At 41.6% G+C, this 23,031-nt stretch overlaps 2 protein-coding genes across 7 annotated transcripts in view; both read left to right on the forward strand.

Moving 5' to 3' along the window:
• The window catches only part of LOC133070181 (WASH complex subunit 2-like), a 45,629-nt gene extending 27,255 nt beyond the window's left edge, over positions 1-18,374 (forward strand). For 2 of the 5 annotated variants that reach the window (XM_061162025.1, XM_061162026.1), the window contains exons 18-31: positions 473-574; positions 1,965-2,096; positions 4,088-4,251; positions 4,857-4,959; positions 7,123-7,278; positions 9,054-9,236; positions 11,033-11,161; positions 11,286-11,366; positions 11,947-12,069; positions 13,022-13,084; positions 13,438-13,650; positions 15,296-15,913; positions 17,079-17,256; positions 18,044-18,374. In XM_061162025.1, coding sequence (XP_061018008.1) covers positions 473-574; positions 1,965-2,096; positions 4,088-4,251; positions 4,857-4,959; positions 7,123-7,278; positions 9,054-9,236; positions 11,033-11,161; positions 11,286-11,366; positions 11,947-12,069; positions 13,022-13,084; positions 13,438-13,650; positions 15,296-15,913; positions 17,079-17,256; positions 18,044-18,183 — 2,385 coding nt within the window. In that variant the 3' untranslated portion in view covers positions 18,184-18,374. The remainder of the gene's footprint in view (positions 1-472; positions 575-1,964; positions 2,097-4,087; positions 4,252-4,856; positions 4,960-7,122; positions 7,279-9,053; positions 9,237-11,032; positions 11,162-11,285; positions 11,367-11,946; positions 12,070-13,021; positions 13,085-13,437; positions 13,651-15,295; positions 15,914-17,078; positions 17,257-18,043) is intronic. The other 3 variants (XM_061162027.1, XM_061162028.1, XM_061162029.1) reach the window with 2 other exon arrangements.
• A 3,239-nt stretch (positions 18,375-21,613) lies between these two features.
• ZFAND4 (zinc finger AN1-type containing 4) overlaps positions 21,614-23,031 on the forward strand; it is a 61,730-nt gene continuing 60,312 nt past the window's right edge. For both annotated transcript variants that reach the window (XM_061162031.1, XM_061162033.1), the window contains exon 1: positions 21,614-21,921. The gene's annotated coding sequence lies outside the window, so the exon portion shown is untranslated. The remainder of the gene's footprint in view (positions 21,922-23,031) is intronic.

Consider the following 23,031-nt stretch of genomic DNA (forward strand, 5'->3'; position numbering starts at 1 on the left):
GACATGACTGAGTGACTGAACTGAACTGAACTGACATCTTACTCTTATTAGAGGAAAAAGGGGTATAACTACATTAAACAGAGTCACAGGTCCAGTAATTTGGGAATCTAGCTTCTATTTCCATTGTTACATGTGTTTATCTGGACAGAAAAAGGAAGTTATTTTTTAAGCATGGTAGGAAATTAATTGGAAAAATTTCCCCTATCCTTTGTCATCCAGGTGGGAGTATGGGACCTGTGGGTTCCTGTGAGGCCACCTGGAGTCAGGTGTGGGTCTCCTCCTTCTCACCTGCGCAGAGTGAGGACAGAGTCTGATGTGTGTTCCTCAAGGACTGTGACAGCCAGCTTTCCTCTCTGACAAAAGAGACCTGGACGGACGGCATCTGTCGTGCCATAAACTTTAGTATTTTATATCTGATACTTTAAAAACTGATGCATTTTATTAACCAGGAACTTTAATCTTGATCCAACAGGATTTATTTTCTTCTCAAAGTGTGAGTAAGTCAAAAGATGCAACTCTCCTGCCTAGCAAACCCCCCACCTCAGTCATGCTTTTTGATGATGAAGATGGAGAGGTAAACATTGTTACTGCAACATAAGCTAGTCAAGTTTTCAGTTAGTAGAAAACCATTGCCAATGTAGCTTTATATCCAGAGGCTCTTACAGGAGAACAGGGTGACGGGAAAGCAACCAAGTTATCTGAGGCATATGTACCAAATACATTTCGGTTTTTATTTCAGTGATTCCTTTCTTAAGTTCTCAGCCGCACAGTGGGCAGGCCCTTAGATTTCTTGACCCAGCTGTATACAAGACTGTGTAGATTTCACTTGTATAATCTGCCTTTAAGGAATAGTTTTTAGGGGATGAAATCCAGTGATCTACAAGAGTGTCTCAGATGAAGTGGGAGTAGAGGGGAGAAGACAGCCATGTCCCCACTTTGCTTTTCTTCCCCACCCTGGATGAGAGAGCAAAGTGGGGGAAAGAAATGAGAGGGAAGAGAAACCAAACTTTTGCTCTTACGCAGAATCATGGGGTGGCTGAGCTCATGGGCTTTGGCATCAGACCCCCATGTTCATATCCTAGGTCCACCACATGCAGACCAGGGACCTTGGGCAAGTATTCATAACAACCTTTCTGAGTCTCATCTGGCTTAATAGTGTATAGCGTCATTGTGACATTTGTAACAACTAGTGCACAGCCCTTGGCACAGTGCCTGGCACATAGTAAATGCATAGTAAATGTTAGCTCTATCTCTGGTATCCCCAGTGAGTGCCAGTTCGTTACTCTCACGGCTTTTTCTGCCTTTCCACAATTTCCTTAAAGGCTCCCTTTATCTAATCTTTACACTTCAGGACTATTCACCTGTTGTGGTACATTGTTAAGAGTGTTTTTCTGTCTCACCTGGGCTCAGGCCCTTTGATGGTTTTGTCCTCTCTTCCCCAGGTGTGTGTCTTTCATAAATGTAAGAGAGTAGAGAAAGCTTCCCATTTCTTTCTTTTTATTCATTGCTCTGGTTTGTAATTCACAGAAAGAAGGGTGCAGGTTTCTGGCTGCTGCAGGGGCTGTACTGTTCTCATGCCACTTGTGGGCTTTGGGCCCTCCCAGTGAGCATAGAAGACCCCCCCACAGGAGGGCCAGACGGAGCCAAGTTCCCTCCTGTTTCTATGACCTTGTCCTCTTGTTACTCCCCCTTCTGCTCCCACCCAAGTGTTCTGCCTTTGAATTCTGTTTCACTTCTGTGACCGAATACCGTCAGAGAAGATGATAAGTTGTTGCTGTAGGGTTATACATAAGAGAGAAGTGGCATTTACTATCACTGTATGATTTTTTACCCCCAAAGATGTTATATATATATTTTTCACTTGACTGGAGGCTTACTCTCTAATAATTTAACACAAGGGAATATCTAGTTTTTTGTTTTATGTGTTCAAAGTTGTCATACTTTTCTGCCTTTTTTTTTCCTAGGATAATCTTTTTGATACTCCAGCTGCTAAGAAGCAGACATCATCTCTACTGACTCAGAGCCAAAAGAAAGCAAAGCCCTCTGAGCCTCCCAGAAAGAAAGCACCTGCCTTACTGTTCAGCAGTGATGAGGAGGTGGGTGGAAGGTTATCTCCTAGTGAGGAGTAGGGGATGGTTTGATGGATTCAAGAGTTATGGCTGTCCTAAACATCTTCTTTTTCTACCTAGTGTAGATCTAGTGAAGTTTGGTCACTAAAGACTATACTCACAAAATTGTCATTCAGTTCTGGAAGAAAGATATTTATTATAGTATATTAGTTTAAAGATTAATCTTTTCAAAATGCTTGGGCATAAAGTGAGTATGGTCCTCAAATATATAATATATACTTATCCAAATGAATTAGGGCTTATTTCACTTTTTTAAATGATCGCTGTGTTTCATTAATCAAGGACTATAGCTTGACAAGGTAGGAGTGGCTTATGCTGGTTTAACTCCTTTTCTGTAAGAGTCTTCACAGTATTGCCATTTGGTATCTGGATTATATATATTGTTGCAGCCAGTGGAGAAGTCGGACATGACTGAGTGACTGTTTAGCAGCTGTTCAGATTTAGCTGTGTAGAAAAAGACTAAGTATAATGATAATAAAAACTGTGAGCATTAAAAATTTTCTTATTTTATAATAATTACTCTGTTTTAACTTTGTTGTTAAGTTTTGAGGGTAAGATACAGATAGATAAATCATAGACATGTTCAGTTTTTTATTGAAAGAAACTTAAAATGATACAACATAATTTGCTTTTTCTATTCAAACCTGTGAACGTTGATGGATTTTCCTTTTTTTTTTTTTCCTTTCTAGCATTGTTAGTGGGTGGTTCTCCCTGTAGTAATGGCCAACCATCATTTGAATTTTCTATCACATTATTGCAGTTCAGGGACAGTTAAAATACCAGCTAAAGTAGGGAGTAATAGTACCTGCAGAGGAAAGATAAAGAGGCTTCCATTATAGAAAAGTGGCTTGACTTTGGCTGCCATTGAGATCACTTGGAACCTGAGAGAGCACTGATCCTGGATTCTACCACTGGGGGTTCTGAATGAATTGGTTTGGGGAATGACCCATCAGTGGAGTTTTCTAAGGCTCATTTGGGGGTTCTGGCTTGTGGTCAGTGTTGAGTCTGACTTCTTCAGGGAAGCACTTCTCAAACTGTAACTTGTGAAGAAGTCACTGGATATACTGTTAATGAAGGCAGATTCTGATTCAAAAGGTCTGGAGGTAGAACCTGAGACTCTCTATAACAGCAGCTGCTGCTTTACAAAACCCACTTGGATTTGTAAAGCTCTAAACTCCAGAGACCAAAGGACCACTTAAGCAAGTGCTCAGGAGCTCCTTGATTTGAAGGGGTGAGCATAGCCAGGTGGGGTTTCCTTAAATGCTTTCTGAAGGCCAGATTCAGAATTTTGTGATAAGGATCACTTCCAGATTTCATTGTGTCTTATGTACGTTGTGTGAGCTTCTTTTTCTTTTTTCTTTTAATTTGGCTGGGTCGGGTCTTAGTTGCAGCTTGTGGGATCTTTAGTTACAGCTTGCAGATTCTTAGTTGTGGCACATGGGATCTAGCTCCCTGACCAGGGATCAAACCCGGGTTCTCTGTGTTGGGAGTCTGGAGGTTTAGCCACTGCTAAGGGAAATCTCAGGGAAATCCCCTGCATGAACTTTTTATGCATTTTTTTTCCCCAGCTTACTTTGGAATTTAAAAATTTTTTAATTCAAATAATCATTCTCCTCTAAAGTTGAGAGTTCTTGACTTTTTTAAAACATTTTTGTTCCTTCTCATTCCCCTTCATAGTTAATTTTGATCTCTAAAGTAGAGGAGATCCCTTGTCCTAACAGAGAGAGAGAGAGAGAGAGGTAGGTAGTGATGGGGGGAGACACCAGAAGGTCTGTGAGCTCAGTGGACCTAGCTGTCTAGATTTGAGTTCAAGGAAAAGCCTTGGACATGAACTTTCCTCAAAAGTGGTACACTTAGTTTAGATGCAGCTTAGTTTAATGAATGGTAATTTTATTTTATTTTTCAAGTTTCTTAATCTGAGTTGCCAGAGGACTTTAACATGTATTTTATCTTTTAAGGACCAGTGGCATATTACTGACTCACAGACCAACTCGACATCTGACAAGTCTAAAGGAGAACTTAGGGACCCTGAGACCACCCACAAGGAGGTTAAGGCGGTGAAGAAGACCAGCCTCTTTGAGGAGGATGACGAGGATGACCTGTTTGCTATTGCCAAGGACAGGTGAGATAGTCATTGTAAGAAATCATTTCATCAGTGTCTGGTAACAGGTGAAGGTATTTGATGTGCAAGATGTCAATTGCTGGGGGTGACATGCTGATCATTCATCACCTGGTAATGGTCCAAATGAGAATGTCTTCGATTTTCACTTGCAAAGTATTCTCCTTTGGTACTATGAAATGTTTTTCTTCATAGATCCATACCTAATTTCTTTTGCTTATCTCTGCATGGCTTATGGGATCTTCATTTCCCAACCAGGGATGGAACCCATGCTCCCTGCATTGGAAGCATAGAGTCTTAACCACTAGGCTGCCAGGGATGCACTCTCTCTCTTTTTTTTTAACCTTAAAATACTGGTTGTCTTAAGTTTGTTAGGGTTTTAAGTATAGTTTATCTTTTTTTGTCCCCCCCCCCCCCCCCCGGGATACCCTAAAGAATGTGAAGTTTTGTCCAAGTTACTTAAGTTTGTCACCTGATTAGAAATGCAACTGCATAAGGTCAACGATTGACTTGGTGGTAGGTGGGTTCCTGTAGGTATGGCCTGGAAAGAATACTGTAATTTTAAAATCACATTTGCCTCCGATTGGACTCTTTGTTTGTTTGTACAGCCAGAAGAAGGCCCAGAGAGCATCACTTCTGTTTGAAGATGATGGTGACAGCGGAAGCTCTCTGTTTGGCTCTCCTCCCACATCTATTCCTCCTGCAACAACGGTATTCCTAACCTCTTAGCCCAGGAAGTATCCTTGAGATGATGTTACGTGAATATTGATGCTTCCCTCAATGAGGTCCTAAAACCTAACCTTGGAGCCTGAGTCTTGTGGAAAAACTCCTTTGCCTGACTTTAGAGATCTTCTGGTAATGGTATTTTACAGGTGAAGGAAACATGCAAAGCCTGGAGAAAAGCATCACACGAGCCCCTTCAGTGTGAGTTGTAGGCATCCGAGTCTCAGGGGAGACCAGGGAACAGCACTGCTGCACCCCTTCTTGGGGAACTGCTGGGTTTAGTCCCAGTAGCATGGAATTCTGTTAACGTTAGACCAGGCCAGTTAATGTACAGGTTATCCCTTATAAAAGCAAGTTTCAAGTACTAACAGTTTGGTCCTGGATTATAATTCTTCACTATTATTATTAATAGTGAATAAGTAAAAAAAGGAAGGAAATTCTGACACAGGCTATAGCATGGATGAAACTTGAGGACATAATGCTGAGTGAAATAAACCAGTCACAAAAAGACAAATGCTGTATGATCATTCTTACATGAGATACTTAGGGTAGTCAGATTCATGGAAATAGTAGAATGGTGTTTACCAGGGCCTGGAGTGTGGTGGAGAGGGGAATGGGGAGTTGTTTAATGGGTAGAGAATTAGTTTTGTAAGATGAAAAAATTCTGGAGGTTGGTTTTACAATAATGTGGATATACTTAATAGTACTGAACTCTCCACTTAGAAGTGATTAAGATGGTAAATTTTGTGGGTTTTTTTTTTTTTAAATCAGCATTAAAGTTTTTTTAAAAATTGGTAATAGTATGTGATAAGAAAAGTCCATTAGTGCCTATCTAGTCTAAATAGCTTTCAGCGATTACATCTAAATGGCATTACTACCATGATCACTTGAGCTAAAAAATTAGCAAGTCTTCATGTTAATTATATTAAAAGGAGTATCAAGGGATGAGAGGATGGTGACATTATGGTAGTATTTGTGCTGAGCTTGTGCTGAACCCTTACTTGGTATAAAACACTGTGACTGGCTACAGACATGTACTGCTTGATCCTTTCAAATGAATGGATAAAGATGTATGATAGCTATTAATGTAAGTTAGGAAAACAGTAAAGTAAGGGCTTGGTATAGATATACATATTCTTATCAATGAGGCAACTGATAACTTAGCAAAGAGAACAGGAAAACCTTTATGGGTGACACCTGAGCTGAGCCTTGCTGGAACGATGAAGAGGATTTGCTTCTCTAGACAGTGAGGGTCAGGTGTGGAAGTGTGGAAGTGTACAATAGGTGTAAGGAAGTGTGAGGATTGAAGAGGTGGAGGTAGATGCGGGTCTAAAAAGGGGCCAGTTTATTGCATGTTTGAGTGAGTGAGTCAAGTCGCTCAGTCGTGTCCGACTCTTTGTGACCCCATGGATTGTAGCAGGCTCCTCCGTCCATGGGATTTTCCAAGCAAGAATATTGGAGTGGGTTGCCATTTCCTTCTCCAGGAGATCTTCCCAACCCAGGGACTGAACCTGGGTTTCCCGCATTGTAGGCAGACGCTTTACTGTCTGAGCCACCAGGGAAGTCTAGTTTAGGGTTTGATTAATACAAACTTATGCATGTTTGGGATGGGAGACGAAGTAATCTGGTAGGTGTTTTATTTTAGCAAGTCAGCTCTGGATGATGACATATAGCTGAAATGTGTAGGGAGGGAGGGAGACAGAGAAGAGAGACTAATGATCGTCTGGGTAGCAGAGGTTACAGTCTACTTGATGGTGCCCCCAAGGGGTTAACAGACATAGGAGTCAACTACAGACTGTGGTGGCAGAAACTGTCTGCAGGTTTGAGACAGTGGTAGTTACTGCTCTGCTTCTCCCTGTTTGTGCCCTTTTACTACCCTGTCCTGTCTCTCCTGACCCCAGCATTTAGCTAATAACCCTGAAGAAGTACACTTTGGTCGTCTTCTCTACATTGCCATGCTTGTCAGGCACACCGTGTTTGTTTGTTTTTAGCCACACCGTGAGTCATGCAGGATCTTGGGTCCATGACCAGGGATCGAACCTGTGCCCCCTGTAGTGGAGGCATAGTGTCTTAACCACTGGACCACCAGGGAAGCCCCTTTCCTTTTGTTTTTTTTTTTTTTGAGGATGTCATTTGCACTTCTTTTGATAGAAAAAAGAGACTGTTCCTGAAGTACCGCCTTTGCTGTTCAGTGATGAAGAAGAAAAGGAGGCACAGTTTGGAGTGAAACCTGTAGCTAAGAAGGCTGAGAGCGCCAAGGAGACATCAGAATTTGGGAAAACTCCTGTGGTCAAGGAGTCAGGAAAGGTGGACTCTTTTTTTCTTGTATCATCTGTTATTTTTGTCTCTCAGATGTTCTTGTAAAACCCATACATGTACGCACTTACCCTTACATTTTTCTACCACAGAAAATAATGACTCAATTGTTGAAAATTTTGAGAACACTGAAAAGTATGAAGAAGAAAATATCTGATCTCACCATTCTCGGAGGTCTTCACGTTGTTCTTGCCTTTGTTCTCTTTTCTAGGCACATGTGTGCACACTGTGATATGCTTTTTCCCCATTTTATATTATTGTGTCAATGCCCGTTTTGCCTTTCTCTGTCTCATTTCAGTTTTCCTTTTGGTTTTCTCCCTGTACACCTGTTCTTTTTGACTTACCCTGTTCTCTGTAGTCTGTTTCCCCTTGGTCTCTTTGAGTTTCCACTTGTACTTGAATTATAGTAACAGCCTTTTAAAAAAAAATATTAACTAAAATCCATACTTTATTCAGATTTCTTTAGTTTTAATCTGATACACCCCCTTTTTCTCCAGGATATCACATTTACAGTGACAACTTTTAAGAAGATTTTCATTTTCATTTACCAGTCTTTGATGATATTGCCTGTGAATTACAGAGTGAAGTGTTTCTTCTGCATTAGCTTTCTTCTCCTAGGATGTCTGTCCTTTCGTATAGGAGACCTGTGAATAAGACTTCTGGCTTCATCTGGGAATCAACAATCATTCAGTCTCTACCTTTTCTCTCATTGGTAACTCTTCTCCACTGTGTGTGATCCAGCTCTCTTCTAGGGCCTATGTGAGGAAATGTCACAAACACTTTTCCTGTTGAGGCTCCTTGGGGCTACAGTGATGCAAACGTTTTCTCTATATCTGAATCATTGTGTGACATTCTCTTCTCATCATCTCCATGTGGACCTTTTCTGTGGTGCTGTGGCCCATTTTCCCACTGAATTCTAGCTGTGTGTTGTACTGCTGCCTCCCTGGCTTGAAGATAAGCCCTTTGAGGACCGGGGCCACGTTTGTTTTGCTCTCCGTTATATCTGTGAGAGTGCTTAGTGCATTACCTTGCACCTAGTAGGCACATTCAAACTCACATATTTTATTTAAAGAAGCATATTTTCTTCACAGTTTAACCATTGTGAAATTAGGATGCACCTCACAATTGATGGCATGTTTAATTATAAGTTGTTCCTTTTTTTTTTTCTTGGCGGTTCATCCATAAACAGTAGTTATTCTAATCAAAGGTATCTTGCCTGAAACATGGTGCTTGTTGAACGAGTAAATGCTGCCTTTTACGATTATTTTAGAGGTTCTTCTAGTTGCACAGTATAGTAAGAGCCGTCTACAATTTAAGTGTCCAGTTCTATTGGTTAGATTCCTCCCTTGGAGTTATGTGTTAGTTAGTTATTAGGGAATATATGATCCATTCGCAATGATTGGCTTTTGTGTTCTATCTGTGACTTTGAAGCTCTTTCTAGCTCATGAGCAACCTGTGTCACTCAGGGCTATAACTGATACGTAATGTATCTTGGTTGGATGGAGTTATAAACACAGGTTTTAAACTGATTGGAAAAATCATCTTTGATTACGAATTATCTGTTCTAGACTCTCCATTAGAGTGACTGATCAAGAATTGCCTGAATATTTTGTCACCTAGGAGTAAGTGTGATTAGCTGTCCTGCTCTGAAAAAAGCAGATATGATAGTAACTGAATTAGTGAGGATCTTGGTAGGCCCCACAATAGTGTTTGTGTTTCCAGATGTTACTCACTTTTTTCCCTTACCTTACTGTTTCCATTTTCAGGAAGGATCTTTGAATGTACCTACTCAGGAAACAGCCAAGAACTCTGATTTATTTTCTTCATCATCCCCATTGGACAAAGGAACTAAAAGTAGAACCCAAACGGTTCTTAGCTTATTTGATGAGGAAGAGGATAAAACGGAAGATCAGAACAGCTTCCAAGCTCCAAAAAAAGAAGTAGGAAAGGTGAGCCAAAGCTATGAAGGTTCAAGCCTTCAGAAGGATAATAGTATCTCATTTTGATGTCAGTTATGTGATGTGAGTCACTGGATAATGGAGGATTCCAGTTTCTTCAGATTCTCACCCACTGTTGACTTCTTTGATGATGGCCAAATGTTGGTGAGGATGTGGAGAAGCTGGTGCCCTCATTCATTGCTGATGGGAAGGTAAATGGTGCTGCCACTTCAGATATCAGTTTGGTGTTCCCTCAGATTCTTAAATAGCAAGAGTTACCATGTGACCTAGCAGTTCCAGTCCTAGGTGTATATCTAAGAGAAATGAAAACTTCATGCAAAAACTTGAATGTAATGTTCCTAACAGGTATTCTTCATAATAGCCAAAAGATGGAAACAGCTCAAGTGTCCATCAGCTGATGAATGGATAGACACAATGTGTTATAGCTATACGAGAGAATATTCTTTGGCAATAAAGAGAGTAAATTATTAACACATGCTACAACACAGATGAACCTTGAAAACATGTTGAATGAAAGAAGCCAGGGGGGGAGAAAACCCACATTATTGTATGAATTCCTTTATTTGAAATGTCTTGAATAGGCAAATCCATTGTGATAGGAAGTATTAGATTAGTGGTTCCTGCATCTGGGGACAGAAGTGGATGGAAATGGAGAGTGTTTGCTGGTAGGCTTGGAGGTTCTTTTTGGGATGGTGAGAATTTTGTAAACTTAGATTGTGGTGGTATTTGCACAACTCTCTGAATATACTATAAACCATTGAATTACACACTTTAAGTAGGTGAATTTTATCTCAACAGAGGTGTTAAAAAGAAAACTGGCGATGGGCCATAGATTGCCAGTACTTTTTGTAAATCAAACTGAGGATATAGTCCCAACAACAAATGTTTTATGAATTTTTTTTTGTTATACTAGTAGGATAGCCTTGTTTATAAATGAGAGCTACACATGGTAAATGTAATAATTTGCTGCATTTTTTTCCCATCTCTTACTGTGTATGATTTTGTATGTAAATTTCAGATATAAAACTTTTAATCTTAGCTGCTGTGTTACACTCTTATGTGTAATCAATAATCATTAGTTAATTTTAATGAGACACATTTTGTCAGAAATGAGTGTTTTTGTTTGTTTCTATCTGTGCTTGTGATACTAAAGAATAAAGGGAAGAATTTTAGAATGGCAGATCTGGGGCATCATAGTATCAAACCAAGTAATGTGAGTAGTAATTTGCAAATGTCAGATATCCTAGCAAACAGAAAACACTTGTTTGGAGTCTGAAGGTAATGAGGTGGAATGTGAATGGACAAAGTGGAAGATTTGTGCCAGGTATTTGGCCTAAGATGCTGGTAAGCAGAAGTTAGGTAAATGTGCTGGACCACCTGTGAGTTTCTGATGTTAAGTTACCTGCTGTCTCTTCTTCCCTTTGGGAATGAGATAGAAAGAATTTGTTTAATTTTATATTTTCATTCCTAAAATGTTCCTCAGTATAAAGATTGGTGTTAAATAACAATTCAGATACCACACAAAGGTCGAAAGATCATCATCCCAGATTATGTATATTTCATCTGTTTTTATAAATATATTCTCCACTGTTTCTGGTATCTTCTGAGTATTCTATCCTGTGAATATGTCATTCCCTTTGTGATGGACATTCAGCTTGAGTCCAACCTTTGGACACTATAAACAGAGCCACAGGCGACATCTTTGTTGTCTAATCTTTATATCTGTGTTATTTCTTTGGATAAATTCCCGGGAGTCTACAAAACACGTGACCTTCCCTCTTTCCTAGAGTCCTGATCCTGGTACCCGCCCCAAGAGCACAGGTGTCTTTCAGGATGAAGAGCTCCTTTTTAGTCACAAGCTCCAAAAGGACAACGACCCAGATGTTGACCTTTTCTCTGGCACCAAAAAATCCAGGGTCAGTTCCAAGTGGTTCTCCACAACATAGCTTTGTTATTGTATTAAATATCACTTCTGCAGCTCACCTGACTCTGTAAACTATTTTTGTTTTGGATGTTGAATTTGAGTTTTGTCTGTTCTAGTTGTTAGAGCCCAGTGTTGGGAGCCTGTTTGGAGATGATGACGATGATGATCTTTTCAGCTCTGCCAAGTCGCAACCTTTGGTACCAGCCTTTTGTTCTCAATACTATGGCATGTGGGAAAACTTCTGGGAAAGGAAATGAATTATCCAATTATACAGTTAAGGCAAATGCTCATAAGTAAATGAACGGCAGATAATGTGCTGATGAGGGCATTCATGTTGTCCCCATCTTATGTTTCCTAGTTAACTAACATTAAAGCAATAACTAACCAGGTTTTCTTACTGTATTACAAATCTTGTTTGATTTTAAAGTTGTTCATTGAAAGACCACTGCATATCATACGATGACTGAATATTCATGCCTTTCAGGTGCAGAGTTATAAATCTGAATGTTATCTATGTTGTCATTCCCACCCCCCGCCCCCCGACTTCTGCAGTAGCTTTTCTAAGGACTCTCTATTTTCTCTTTACCATAGAGAGGATGCCAGCAAAGTCACAGTCTTTAGAAAGCTATTTCTGAAATGCTGCCTTTGTATTTGTTCAACCCTCATTTGAGAAATGACTTTTAAAACTCAGCAGTCATTTTCTTTTTTTGCATTATGACTTTTCCTTAAAATGTCTTATGATACTTGACAGACTTTGGGTGTTCTTTGTTTTTGAAGATTCCAGAAAAGAAGAAGGTAGTGAAAAAAGACAACTCTGTTTCCTCTGTCAAGAACCAGAAACATCCTGAATCCACTCAGGGTATCAAAGAAAAAGGCTTATGGAAATCGGAAACACCTCAGGTTAGAACTGATCTCTTTAAGGACTTCCTTCTCCTGTTTGCCTTGTAATACAGATTAACTCCATCATCCTGCCCCAGGGTCATTCAGAGTTGTCTTAATTAAGGAAAAAATAACAACTAGGACTGCTTCTCTTTGTTTACTGCTTCCCCCAACCCCTGCTTATCTCTCCTCTCTTCACTGCACAGTGTTTCCATGAATCTATACTTAGCATTATTATTTTTGGGGTACCTGCAGACTCGATTCCAAGGTAGAGTGAAGATAGAATGAAAGTTTTCTTCCCATTAGAACCTCATTTCTCCCTTTGGGCTACCTTGGAGTAGGACTTCATTAGAATTCAATATCAATTACATCCAGCCTCTTGATTCCTCTCTGTGTCACTCTTCTGAGAATGCTGCTATTCGGCCTCCTCAGCAGTCTTCTCTGGTGCTCCTCTGAGAGCAGACCAGTGTGTCCCAGTCCCGGCTTACAGCTGTCCTGGGGTACCTCACCGAGGCCTCAGTGGTCTGAGCTGTGGAAATGAAGCTCTGGGACTTGCACATCTCCAGCAACTCAAGTCTCAGCTGCTTTTGCTTCTAGAACTAGTGCATTAAGCTGTGGGTGAATTTCTGTGTGCGCTGATATTTGCTGTGTGAAATAACCAGCGTCATAATGTTTCCAGCTGGTGCTCTAAACACTATAATTCTTATGAATATTATTCATGATCTTTCTCTCCTTTTACTCCATATATGGTCTTACAGCCTTCCACTAACACAATGGATAAGGAAGCACAAATGAAGTAATGTTAGTGAAATGTTCTGAGGGTCCAGGAAAGATTCAAATGCCTTTTCCATTGTAGAATTACAGAAACCGATAGCTTTGTTCCATCACAAATTTATTTTCAGATATATATGTGATCCAAGAGACACTTCTCTATTTCCCCAATGGATTTTTAACTGAATGTAATTTCACGCAGGACTCACCAGGTCCCACTCCACTTAAAACCAAAGAGCCATCCTCTCGGATCTGGAAACTACAAGTAATTATAACATGTCTGGAATCTTCATTGCCTGCCTTGTGGCATCTATACACTTCTTTGGGTTTTCCTTTTCGTCAGCTGCTGCCGGGTGTTTTCTCATCTCTTCCCCACCCTCGAGTTGTTGCTTCCTGTGTGCTGGGTCTGTAACATCTCTTCTTTGGGCCCTGTGATGGGCATCGGTGATAGCCCTCCATCTTAATTCTGAGTGGATCAGGAGATTTCCCTGCATTTCTCTTTCTCATCTCATATTATTCATCATGTACACCAAGTCTTTCGTCATGTGTCGCAGTAACAATAACTGACTGTTGTGTTTAAGAAAACAATACAGAGTCAGCTTCCTTTCTTTTCTTTAGGCAAATTTAGCGATCAACCCAGCAGCCTTGCTGCCTCCAGCAGCTCCCCAGATCTCTGGAATGAAGTCTGTTTTGCCAGAATCTGGTGTTCCTTCGTCTGAACCTGGGAGGATGCAGAGTCTGGAAAGTGTGCCCACTCTTTCTGGGAGTGGGGAGGCTGGTGTGAGTTTTGACCTTCCAGCTCAGGCAGATACCTTACACTGTGCGAACAAGGTAATGAAACCTCCTTTGCTTGCTTGCCTGCCTTTTTTTTTTTTTTTTTTTAAAGAAAAACAAACCAGAACAATTTGTATGTTTCTTCTGAGTTCATTGGTTACACAGGATACGCTGACCCCGATTCCTCATTTGAAGGAGGCGCCCCTTCTTTCCTTCAGCCTCCTCGCTTTCCTTCAGCCTCCTCGCTTTCCTTCCATCTCTCTAGTTCTGTGTCCACTCTTTCACCACCCACGTTTGTTACGTTTACGTTCTAACTCAGTGACTAGCTCACTAGCTCCCGGCTGCCCCCTGGAAGCCTTCTAGACACTGGGCGGATCATATCCTCACCATGTACTTCTTCCTTTCCTTACTGCTCAAAAGAACGTTAAAGCTCCGTGGTTTAGTATTAAAGCCATTTACAGTCTGCGCTAACTGAATCTTCCAGCTCCCACCAGTCCCCTCACACTGTCAGCCTAAATCAAGTCCCCAGGCATCATCCCCTGAACACACACGCCCCAGCGTGCTGCCGCCATCCGTTCATGCCGCCCCCTGTGTCAGCAGTGCTCGTTCCTCATTGACAGCTCTGCACAGACTTCACAGCTTCTGTCCTATTTCTCCTCCTGTTCCTTGTCCTGGGCTTCCTCTCTGAGATCCCGTGGCAATTATCCCATGTCACACTGTTGCACAAGACTGTGGACTTGTGCTGCATGGACTGTGAACTCTTTGGGGTTTTACTTTTATTTTAGTTTGTTCTCTTTTTTTTCTATACAGTCTTCCTTCTCTGAGAAGTCTTAGCTGTACTCTGAGTAAGCAATAGTACATAGGATGACCCTGCAAATACATGCATTTTAAGTATTTCCCAACCTGTTTTCCTTACAAAAAAACGAAATATCCCTCATTTTGTTATATTTCTGTGTTTAGCTTTTTTGTTGTTGTTAAGTTTAAATGGACTACTTCTTGAAATTATGAAATTTCCTTGATATAGGCAAACACCATTGAGTACTTTGCCTAAAGTAGCATGTGCCTTTTTGAAACTACTTGACAGTGTATTTTGGAAAAGTATTATAAATACTAGGTTATTACTAATAAGTGATGCATATTTTGAGGTTATATTGAAAGTTTTGATTCCCAGGCCAAATTTTTTTTTAATGTGAAATATTTAAAATTGGATTTAGTGTTTGTTGACTAGAAGGAAAGAGCCCCTCTCTTTCTTCATTGTCTTAGTTCCCTGTTTCTGGAGCCTGATTTTTTATTAGCCTCCTGAGAAAGCTTAGTGCCAGAATCCCCCCTGATTCTTTCTTGTTTTGAAAGATACCTGCATTTAAACTAGGGCAGAGCAGGGCCCAGGGAGCACTGTGGGACAGAGAGTAGTGTGGCCTCTAGTGGTGAGGGAAGCCTTTATCAAACTGAACAAAAATTGTCCTCAAAAGACTCAAAAATGGGGGATACTAAAGGATTAAGAACGACTTAGTCTTGGAGTAGTAGGAGCTGTTAAATGCCTTTGGAAATCTTTAACAAATAACCTTGTCTACGTTAGATAGTATCTTAACTGAAATGGACCAGACAACCTTACAGTATTTTGAGTTGTTGGTTATTTGCTATGTTAGCTTGGAGCACGTTTTAAAAAAACCATCAGATCAACATGTGGTTCTTGCCATTGCAGACCCGGGTCAAAGTGAGAGGGAAGCGCAGACCACAGACACGCGCAGCTCGACAATTGGCTGCCCAGGAGTCCACTGAGGCCGAGGATATGGGTTCCCCCAGGGGATTTGTGGCACAGTTGACAGATGGCGCCACATCACCAGTTGGTCGTCAGCCACAGCTAAGGGCAGCTGGTGGAGCAGACATCTCTGAAGAAGCAGTGGCAGCTGCCACTCCAACGTGGGCAGGTGGTCCTGTGCCTGGAATGAACAGAGGCCTGTTTGCAAAATCTGTGGGTCAACCTGTTGAGGATGATCTGTTTGATTCTGGAGATATCTTTTCCAAGGGCATTGCATCTCAGTCTGCAGGAAGAAGAAAAGCCAAGGTGAAGGCAGCCAACAGCCTGGCCAACCTGGCAGAGGGAAGTAAAGACAGAAGCCCCATGTTCCCTGCTCTCGGTGAGGCGGGCAGTGATGATGATCTCTTTCAGTCTTTTAAACCAAAACCAGCAAGGAAAACAAATCCTTTCCCTCTCCTGGAAGATGAGGACGATCTCTTTACAGACCAGAGAGGCAAGAAGAATGGGTCAAAATCCAACAGTCAGCAGGATGTTATCTCAAAAGCACAAGATATATTTGAGGTAATAGGACATAAAAATACGTCTCTGTGCCTGGTTCTTTGTTAAGGAAGATATCTGATTGTCTTATTTGAACCGTAGATTACCTTAAAGCTGTTTTGTTGCTGCTCAGTATCTACTTGCTTACTAATTATACTTAGGTTCTCTTACTAATTAAACTTAGGTTCTCTTACTAATTATACTTAGGTTCTCTTATTAGGTTAATTATTAGGGCTTCCCTGGTGGCTAAGACAGTGAAGAGTCCACCTGCAATACAGGAGACCTGGGTTTGATCCCTGGGTTGAGAAGATCCCCTGGAGAAGGAAACAGCTACCCACTCCAGTATTCTGGCCTGGAGAAATCCATGGACTGTATAGTCCATGGGGTCGCAAAGACTCTGACATGACTGAGTGACTTTCACTTTCTTTCTCTTATGAAACAACTCTGAAACTTTTTCGGAAGTGATTTTCTGTTTTGTTCTTGGCCATTACCATTGACACAAGTCTTGATTTTTATCATTTTTATATGGATGTTGCTGCAATCAGCATACATAAAGTGGTATCTCTACAGCTTGGATGTTTAATCTCTGGTTCTTGGGGAAACAGGCCATGGCAGGAGCTGATGATTTAATGTAGACAGTAAGGCCTTGAGTGATACTCTTCAGGAGATGTTTACTGAGCATCTGGATACTGGATGTCATTAGGCAGATGTTTATTGAGCATCTGGATACTGGATGTCTTTAAGCAGATGTTTATTGAGCATCTGGATACTGGATACATAAGGTGAACCAGGACCCATGCTCTGCCCTCCAGAGCTCTCAGGGAGGGGAACTGGATCAGACAGGGCAGTGTACAAGTAACGTTTCCAGGTAATGTTAAGTGCCTGGAAACAACCCAGGGGCAGTGGGGCAGAGTGGGGGATTGGTGTGGGAGGTGGTTCTTCCGGTAGGACTGGTAGAGAAGGGCTCTCTGTAGAGCTTGTGTTTTAGCTGGGACCTGGAAGAATGAGAAGGACTTTGCCAGGCAGAGATTTGGAGTAGGACACTCCAGACAGAGGAGCAGCTCACATGGCTGTTACAGAACACCGTGGCAGTTGGCATTTCTGCAATTTGTTGAAATGAATGTATGTAGTAAAGAAAAAAAAAAAAACCTTGATTAAAAATTGTTTTGGTTGTTTTTTGGCTTACAAGGATGATATATTTGCTACAGAAGCAATTAAACCCTCACAAAAAACAAGAGAGAAGGAAAGAACATTTGACTCCAACTTGTTTGATGATAACATTGATATCTTTGCTGACCTAACTGTAAAACCAAAAGAAAAGTCCAAAAAGAAAGTGGAAGCTAAATCTATATTTGACGATGATACAGGTAAGTTTGGCTTTCTGTACATGACAGAGAGTCATCACCGTTCAGTGACTTGATATTTCTCTTGCTGTCTTTGTCTTGACTCTTTCCTGGAAGATGTTCCCCAGTTGGTTTCCTTTGACCTGCTCTATATTCCTGAGATAGACTGAAGGTGGATAAATAAATCGACTAGTCATTTTGGTGAAACAATGTTTTGTTATGATGGATGTCAAGAAATTTAATACATATCATAGCAGTGAAGAGCCTAGACAAGTGAATTAGCCTTGACTGTGAAGTCTAATTTAACTTTTATCTTAGTGTGCCCCCTGCCAGTCATCTAAAGTAGGCTAAAGACTACATTTTTGGCATTGAGATCCTGCAAATTGATGTATTTATTCTGAAAGACTGAGATTGGAATTTTCCTTTGCTAATTTTTAGTGCCTTTTCCTTTTAGAATCCAAAGGGAAAAGAATGTAGAGTAGAAATAAGTATAATGTCACAGATGGTAAAGTCATGGGCTAGATTTAAAATTAACTCATCCTTCTGCTTTTCCTCTCCTGCCTGTGCACACATGGCTTTGTAGCTGAGAAAATTATACTCAGAGAGAAACTATAACTTGTATGTGATCAGAAGACTTGGTTAGTAGCAGAGTTAGGACTGGAGTCTTAAGAGGCTTAGCTTCCTCTTAGTGGTTTTTGGTATCCCATGCTATTATCAGACTTGAGTCTTTGCTGGTTTGTGTAGATATGTCTTAAAAGCACTCATTTTCTTGCCTATTCTGTGACACTTTTTTTTCCCCCCATTTTTAAAGATGATATCTTCTCCTCTGGTATCCAGACTAAGACAACCAAATCAAAAAGTCGATCTTCACAGACAGTGACCGAATCAAGATCTGGACAGAAGGTTTCCAACATATTTGATGATCCTTTGAATGCCTTTGGAGGCCAGTAGAGTGTACAGGGTATCTTTCAACTACATCCTTGAGTTAATGATGCTGTCTTCCGTGCTCCTTAACTGAATTATAGAAAACAAATACTGAAACAAACTTGCTCACCTCTTACCCAACATACTTAGTATTTTTCTGTACTGGTTTTAAAATCATGCTTAATTCTGCAAACAAAAATAAATGTTTCACAGTGCTACTTTTTTTTTTAAAACCATATTTTGATTAGCCTTGGTAGGGCCATGGTTTAGGGTCTGTTAGAGAAGAAACCTATTTTTGCCTTTCATGGTGGGTGGTGACTCCCAGAGGAAGCAAATGCCTGACATGACCAGAAGTCTTCCCTAAATGTATGGGAGCCCTAACTTACAGCCTGGGCACTAGATAGAAGAAGAGGATGAGAGATTATATACTTCATGTGTCTTTATGCTAGGAGAGCATTCCACTAAATTTTGAAGATACCTTACAGGTCCACTACAGTGAGTTGACAAATTACAGTCCTCTATAGTTTATTTATTTATTTTTGTAAATAGAGTTTTACTTGAAGGCAGTCATACCCATTCATTTCTCTGGGAGTTGGTGATGGACAGGGAGTCCTGGCATGCTGCAGTCCGTGGGGTCGCAAAGAGTCAGACGCAACTGAGTGACTGAACTGATGGCTGTTTTCACCCTTAGTAGGTAAATGCCAGAGTTGACAGTTGTATCAGAGACTGGATGGCCCACAGAGTTTAAGATGTTTCCTTTTTGGCCCTTTACAGAAACAATTTGCTGACCCTTGTCTTAATGCATCCATTTCCACTCCTTGGAGCTTTGCATTATTTTTTGAAAGAGGCAGAATGAACCCAAATAATGGTAGGGAGAAATGCTGAGGATGGGAATGTCAGCTTCTAGAGCACCACTGTTCCATAGAACTCCACATTGATGGGAATAATCTATAACTGTTGTCCACTGTGGATGGCTCTCACTTCTAGTCTATTTTCCTGTGCGGTGCTCTCTCGCTTATGAGTATTCAGTCTGTAAACATGGTGCAATCTTGTAAGCAGACCCAGTTGGCTTCACCCATTCAGAAGCCACTAACTTCTTTCTTCTTTCTTGGATACTTTAAAATTGAATTGAGAATTGCTTATTCTCAAGAGATTTTGTATAGCTGTCACAGATCAGCTGTTTGTCCTGCTCTGCTGAGAGAATGACCCAGAAGGTTTATACTAGTTTCCTGTTCCTTTTCCCTACCCATTTAATGCATCTTCCTTCTGTCCCTTAGGTTATTTGTATTCAGAGTTACTTGTATGCTCTTGAGTCAGAGCCCAATGTGTGATCTTCCTCACTCAGGAAGCATTTGTTAAACATGTGTTCCTTTTGGAATGATAAAATCTGCTGACCCACCATTAGGACTGATTCCAGGGAATTCAAGAGACAACAGAGTTAGAAAATATGCAAATTGCTATTTTGAAATGCTTGAAAGGGAGAGGGAACTAAACACTTACTGGTTCAATGGTTGGCACTATTCCTGCTATTTTCAAGTGGTAAAGAATCAATCTGCCAGTGCAGGAGACGCAAGAGATGTGGGTTTGATCCCTGGGTTGGGAAGATCCCCTGGAGGAGGAAATAGCAACCTGTTCCAGTATTCTTGCTTGGAAAATTCCAGGTACAGAGGAGCCTGGGGGGCTACAGTCGATGGGGTTGCAAAGAGTCGGACCTGGCTGAGCATGCACACACACACATTCAGTCTCCATAACTACCAGATAGATATTGCCCTCATTTCACAGATGAGGCGAAATCTGGAAGCAGCGTAGTGGAACAAGTTTGGATTTTTGTGTTGAGACCTAGATTTAAATCTGCCACTTGGAACTGTTTTGAGTGTAGGCAACTTGTTTTACCTTAGTTATTTCCTTCTTTGTCAAGTAGGGGCCTCAGTACCAACCTTGCAGGATTGTTATGGGAGAATATGCAAAGATCCTCATTAACTATCTGGCACTTGAAACTTGGTAGATGATGATGATAATGAATGAACTGGCTTCCAGTGTTGGAACCCAAGGCTTTTTTTTTTTTTTTTTTAATTGGAGGCTAATTACAATATTGTGGTGGTTATTGCCATGCATTGACATCAACTCATTCGCCTGACTCTATAGCTTGTTTCAGTTCTCCTGACTGAGAGAGGAGGCAGGTTTGGAAGCTAAGGTTTAATTTAGTAACATTGACTCCATTATAGGCTGTACACAAAGATAATAATCTTATCTTGTTTCTCAAGGAGCTCCAATCTACTCAATATTAGAATTTAAGAAGGAATCATTGGTAAGACAGCTTGAAGATGTGTGAAAGCCCAGTACCTCATAAACTTTAGTGTATTCTCAGTTTTCTGAATTGTGGAGATAAATTGGTGGGTAGGGTCTCAGAGAATGAGAAAGGACGGGTGACAAAAGATTAGATACTGCAGTTCATTTTAGACTGGTTCCTCTGAGTCACAAGATGAGGATGAGTAAAAGCTTCTGGGAGAGGGAGATTACTTTGTCAGCTAACTAATCCACCTAGTAAAACAATAGGCTAAGAGAGCTGGAAAACCGTAAGGGTTGGATTTAGAACACCTCGGGGAAATGAGAAAAAGAAGCAATGGAGGCTCATGTCAGGCTGAAAGGCTTGTGTTGTCTGTTATGGTGTACACTGAGCTCAACAGCTTGAGAATTTGAAAACAGAAGTTGGCTGGCATACCCAACACTGCAGTTTAAGAACCCAAAGTACCCACTCAGTTTCAACTCTACACAATTCTCAGTAGGTTGGATGAGGAATAAATGGATAAGACCTACAGAACTTGTTTTCTTTCCCCCTTGCTTTCAACCAGGCATGGCAATGGCCCCATGTTTCAGATAAGGTAGGCAGGACTAGAAACATTAGGGGACAGTGAAGTGCGTGGAGAAGGATCCGTTCAAGGCATGCCTCCTGGGCCGCACTAGAAGTGCACAGGTTCTTGGAAGACCATCGACTGGGACTGTGGCTTCAGCAAGTCAGGCACCTCTAAGAGCGCCTTAGGTTGGTCTCGGTAAAGGTGCTGTCCACACCCTTGTCCGGCCAGAGGCCAACCCTATTGTTCCCAGAAGGCTGTGCGACTGGTCTCCTGCCTCCAGCTTTGGCCCTAGTCAGGCGGCCACTGTTAGTAATAAAGGATTAACATCCGGGCCTCTTCTAACCGACAACCACCACCGAACACGAAGGAAGCCTGGGCTTCCAAGCAACAGCCGGCATCCGGCGGTCAGGTCCCGCCCCCGACCCCACTGATTGGAGGGCGACGCGAGCGTCGGCGAGCGATTGGTACGTGGTGTCACAAAGGGGCGGGGTCGCGGCGGCGGCGGAGCGTTGCTCGTCTGTACCTGCAGCAGCGTCGCTCGTGGGACAGCGCCTCCCTAAAGGCCTGCGGGCGGGCGAGCGAGTGGAAGAGAGCCGGTGAGGGCGAGCGGGCTGGATGGGGAGGGCGCCCAGGGTCGCGGGCCGCTGAGCGGGGCCGCGCTGTTGTCGCTGGCCTGGCTGCGCCCCCTCCGCCGCCGCTGCCCCGAGACCGGCGCGGTGGGCTGCTTTGGTGGAGGAGACTGTCTCCACTTTACGTCCCCCCGGGAGCGCGACGCGGGGTGCCCGCCCCGCCGGACAGGTGCTGCCCTTCGAGTCGCCGATTCTGACGCGGAGCCTGACCTCTGCGGTCCTGATCGGGCCAGTGCGTGTGGGTAGCCGGAGTTTATCTTGGAGGAACACGGGCTGCGCAGGTGACTCCGTCCTCTTCAAATGTCAATACTTTGAAGGCTTTGGCTCCGAAGAATTTCCCAATCCCGCTAGAAAATTGATTTCAGAGCTTAGGGTACAGATGGGTGATGCGGTGAATGTAATTCTGAAGCTTGTATTTAAAACTTACGGATATTTCCAGACATTAGTAAAAACAGTTAATTAAAAGTTGGTATATTGAAGAGCTGCGTAATATGCTGGATCTCTTCATGTTGGGAGAAGAGTTTAAAAGAACTGCTTTTATGTGACTAATACTCTTTAGAACAGAGAGGATAAAGCTGATTTTGAGTTACTGAAATTAATTATTCAGCATAGGTCCTGCATTACCTGTCTTTCATTTCCCTTACATCTGTGGTGGTGGTATTTTAAGAACTTTTTCAGAAGACAAGAGAGAAATGTTTTGGAAATTGATTTAGAAATGATTGCTAAAAAAAAAAGAAATGATTGCTGCCATTACTCTTAATAGCTAGGCATGTTTTTTTTAATTATTGGTAAAAATTTTGGAAGTAATTTTTTCCCCCTGCTTTCTTCGTTTTTCCTTTTCTGTTTTTTTCTTTTTTAAGCTGTCCTTGTATCATGTTCCATCCTGTTTTTGATTCTTCATTGCCCCTCATTTTCCAACATCTTAAGGTTCCATAATAAGCTCAGTCAAGCATATTCACCCACAACTTTCAGAAAGTGTCCTGATGCAGTGATTTCTATTGCTGAGGAAAGGTGTAATTATTTCTTAGAGGCATACATTTCAGTTTCGAATTTGATTACCAATCTTGCTTCTTTTTGGATTTTGAAAATTACTTCATGATTAGGACCCAAATGTGTGGTAGTGTTCTAGTACCAGTAATGCTCTTCTAAGTTACCATAATTACTGTATCCATTCTCATTGTAGATGAAGGGCTTCCAAATTTGTCTTTATGTTACCCCTTGTTTGTTATATTCAGGGTATTGCTGTGGAAGACTACTGTGGTGAAAGAAATGCTTTTTATGTCTTGTCTCTGAATTCCTTGGGCAGGCACTGGTCACCCATGGCTTTATTTTTCTAGTGCTCAATTTAATATTCCTGACCCCTGACCTCTGTTACTAGATCTCTTACAATG

This window comes from Dama dama, chromosome 15, assembly GCF_033118175.1.
Source record: "Dama dama isolate Ldn47 chromosome 15, ASM3311817v1, whole genome shotgun sequence".
NCBI lineage: Eukaryota > Metazoa > Chordata > Mammalia > Artiodactyla > Cervidae > Dama > Dama dama.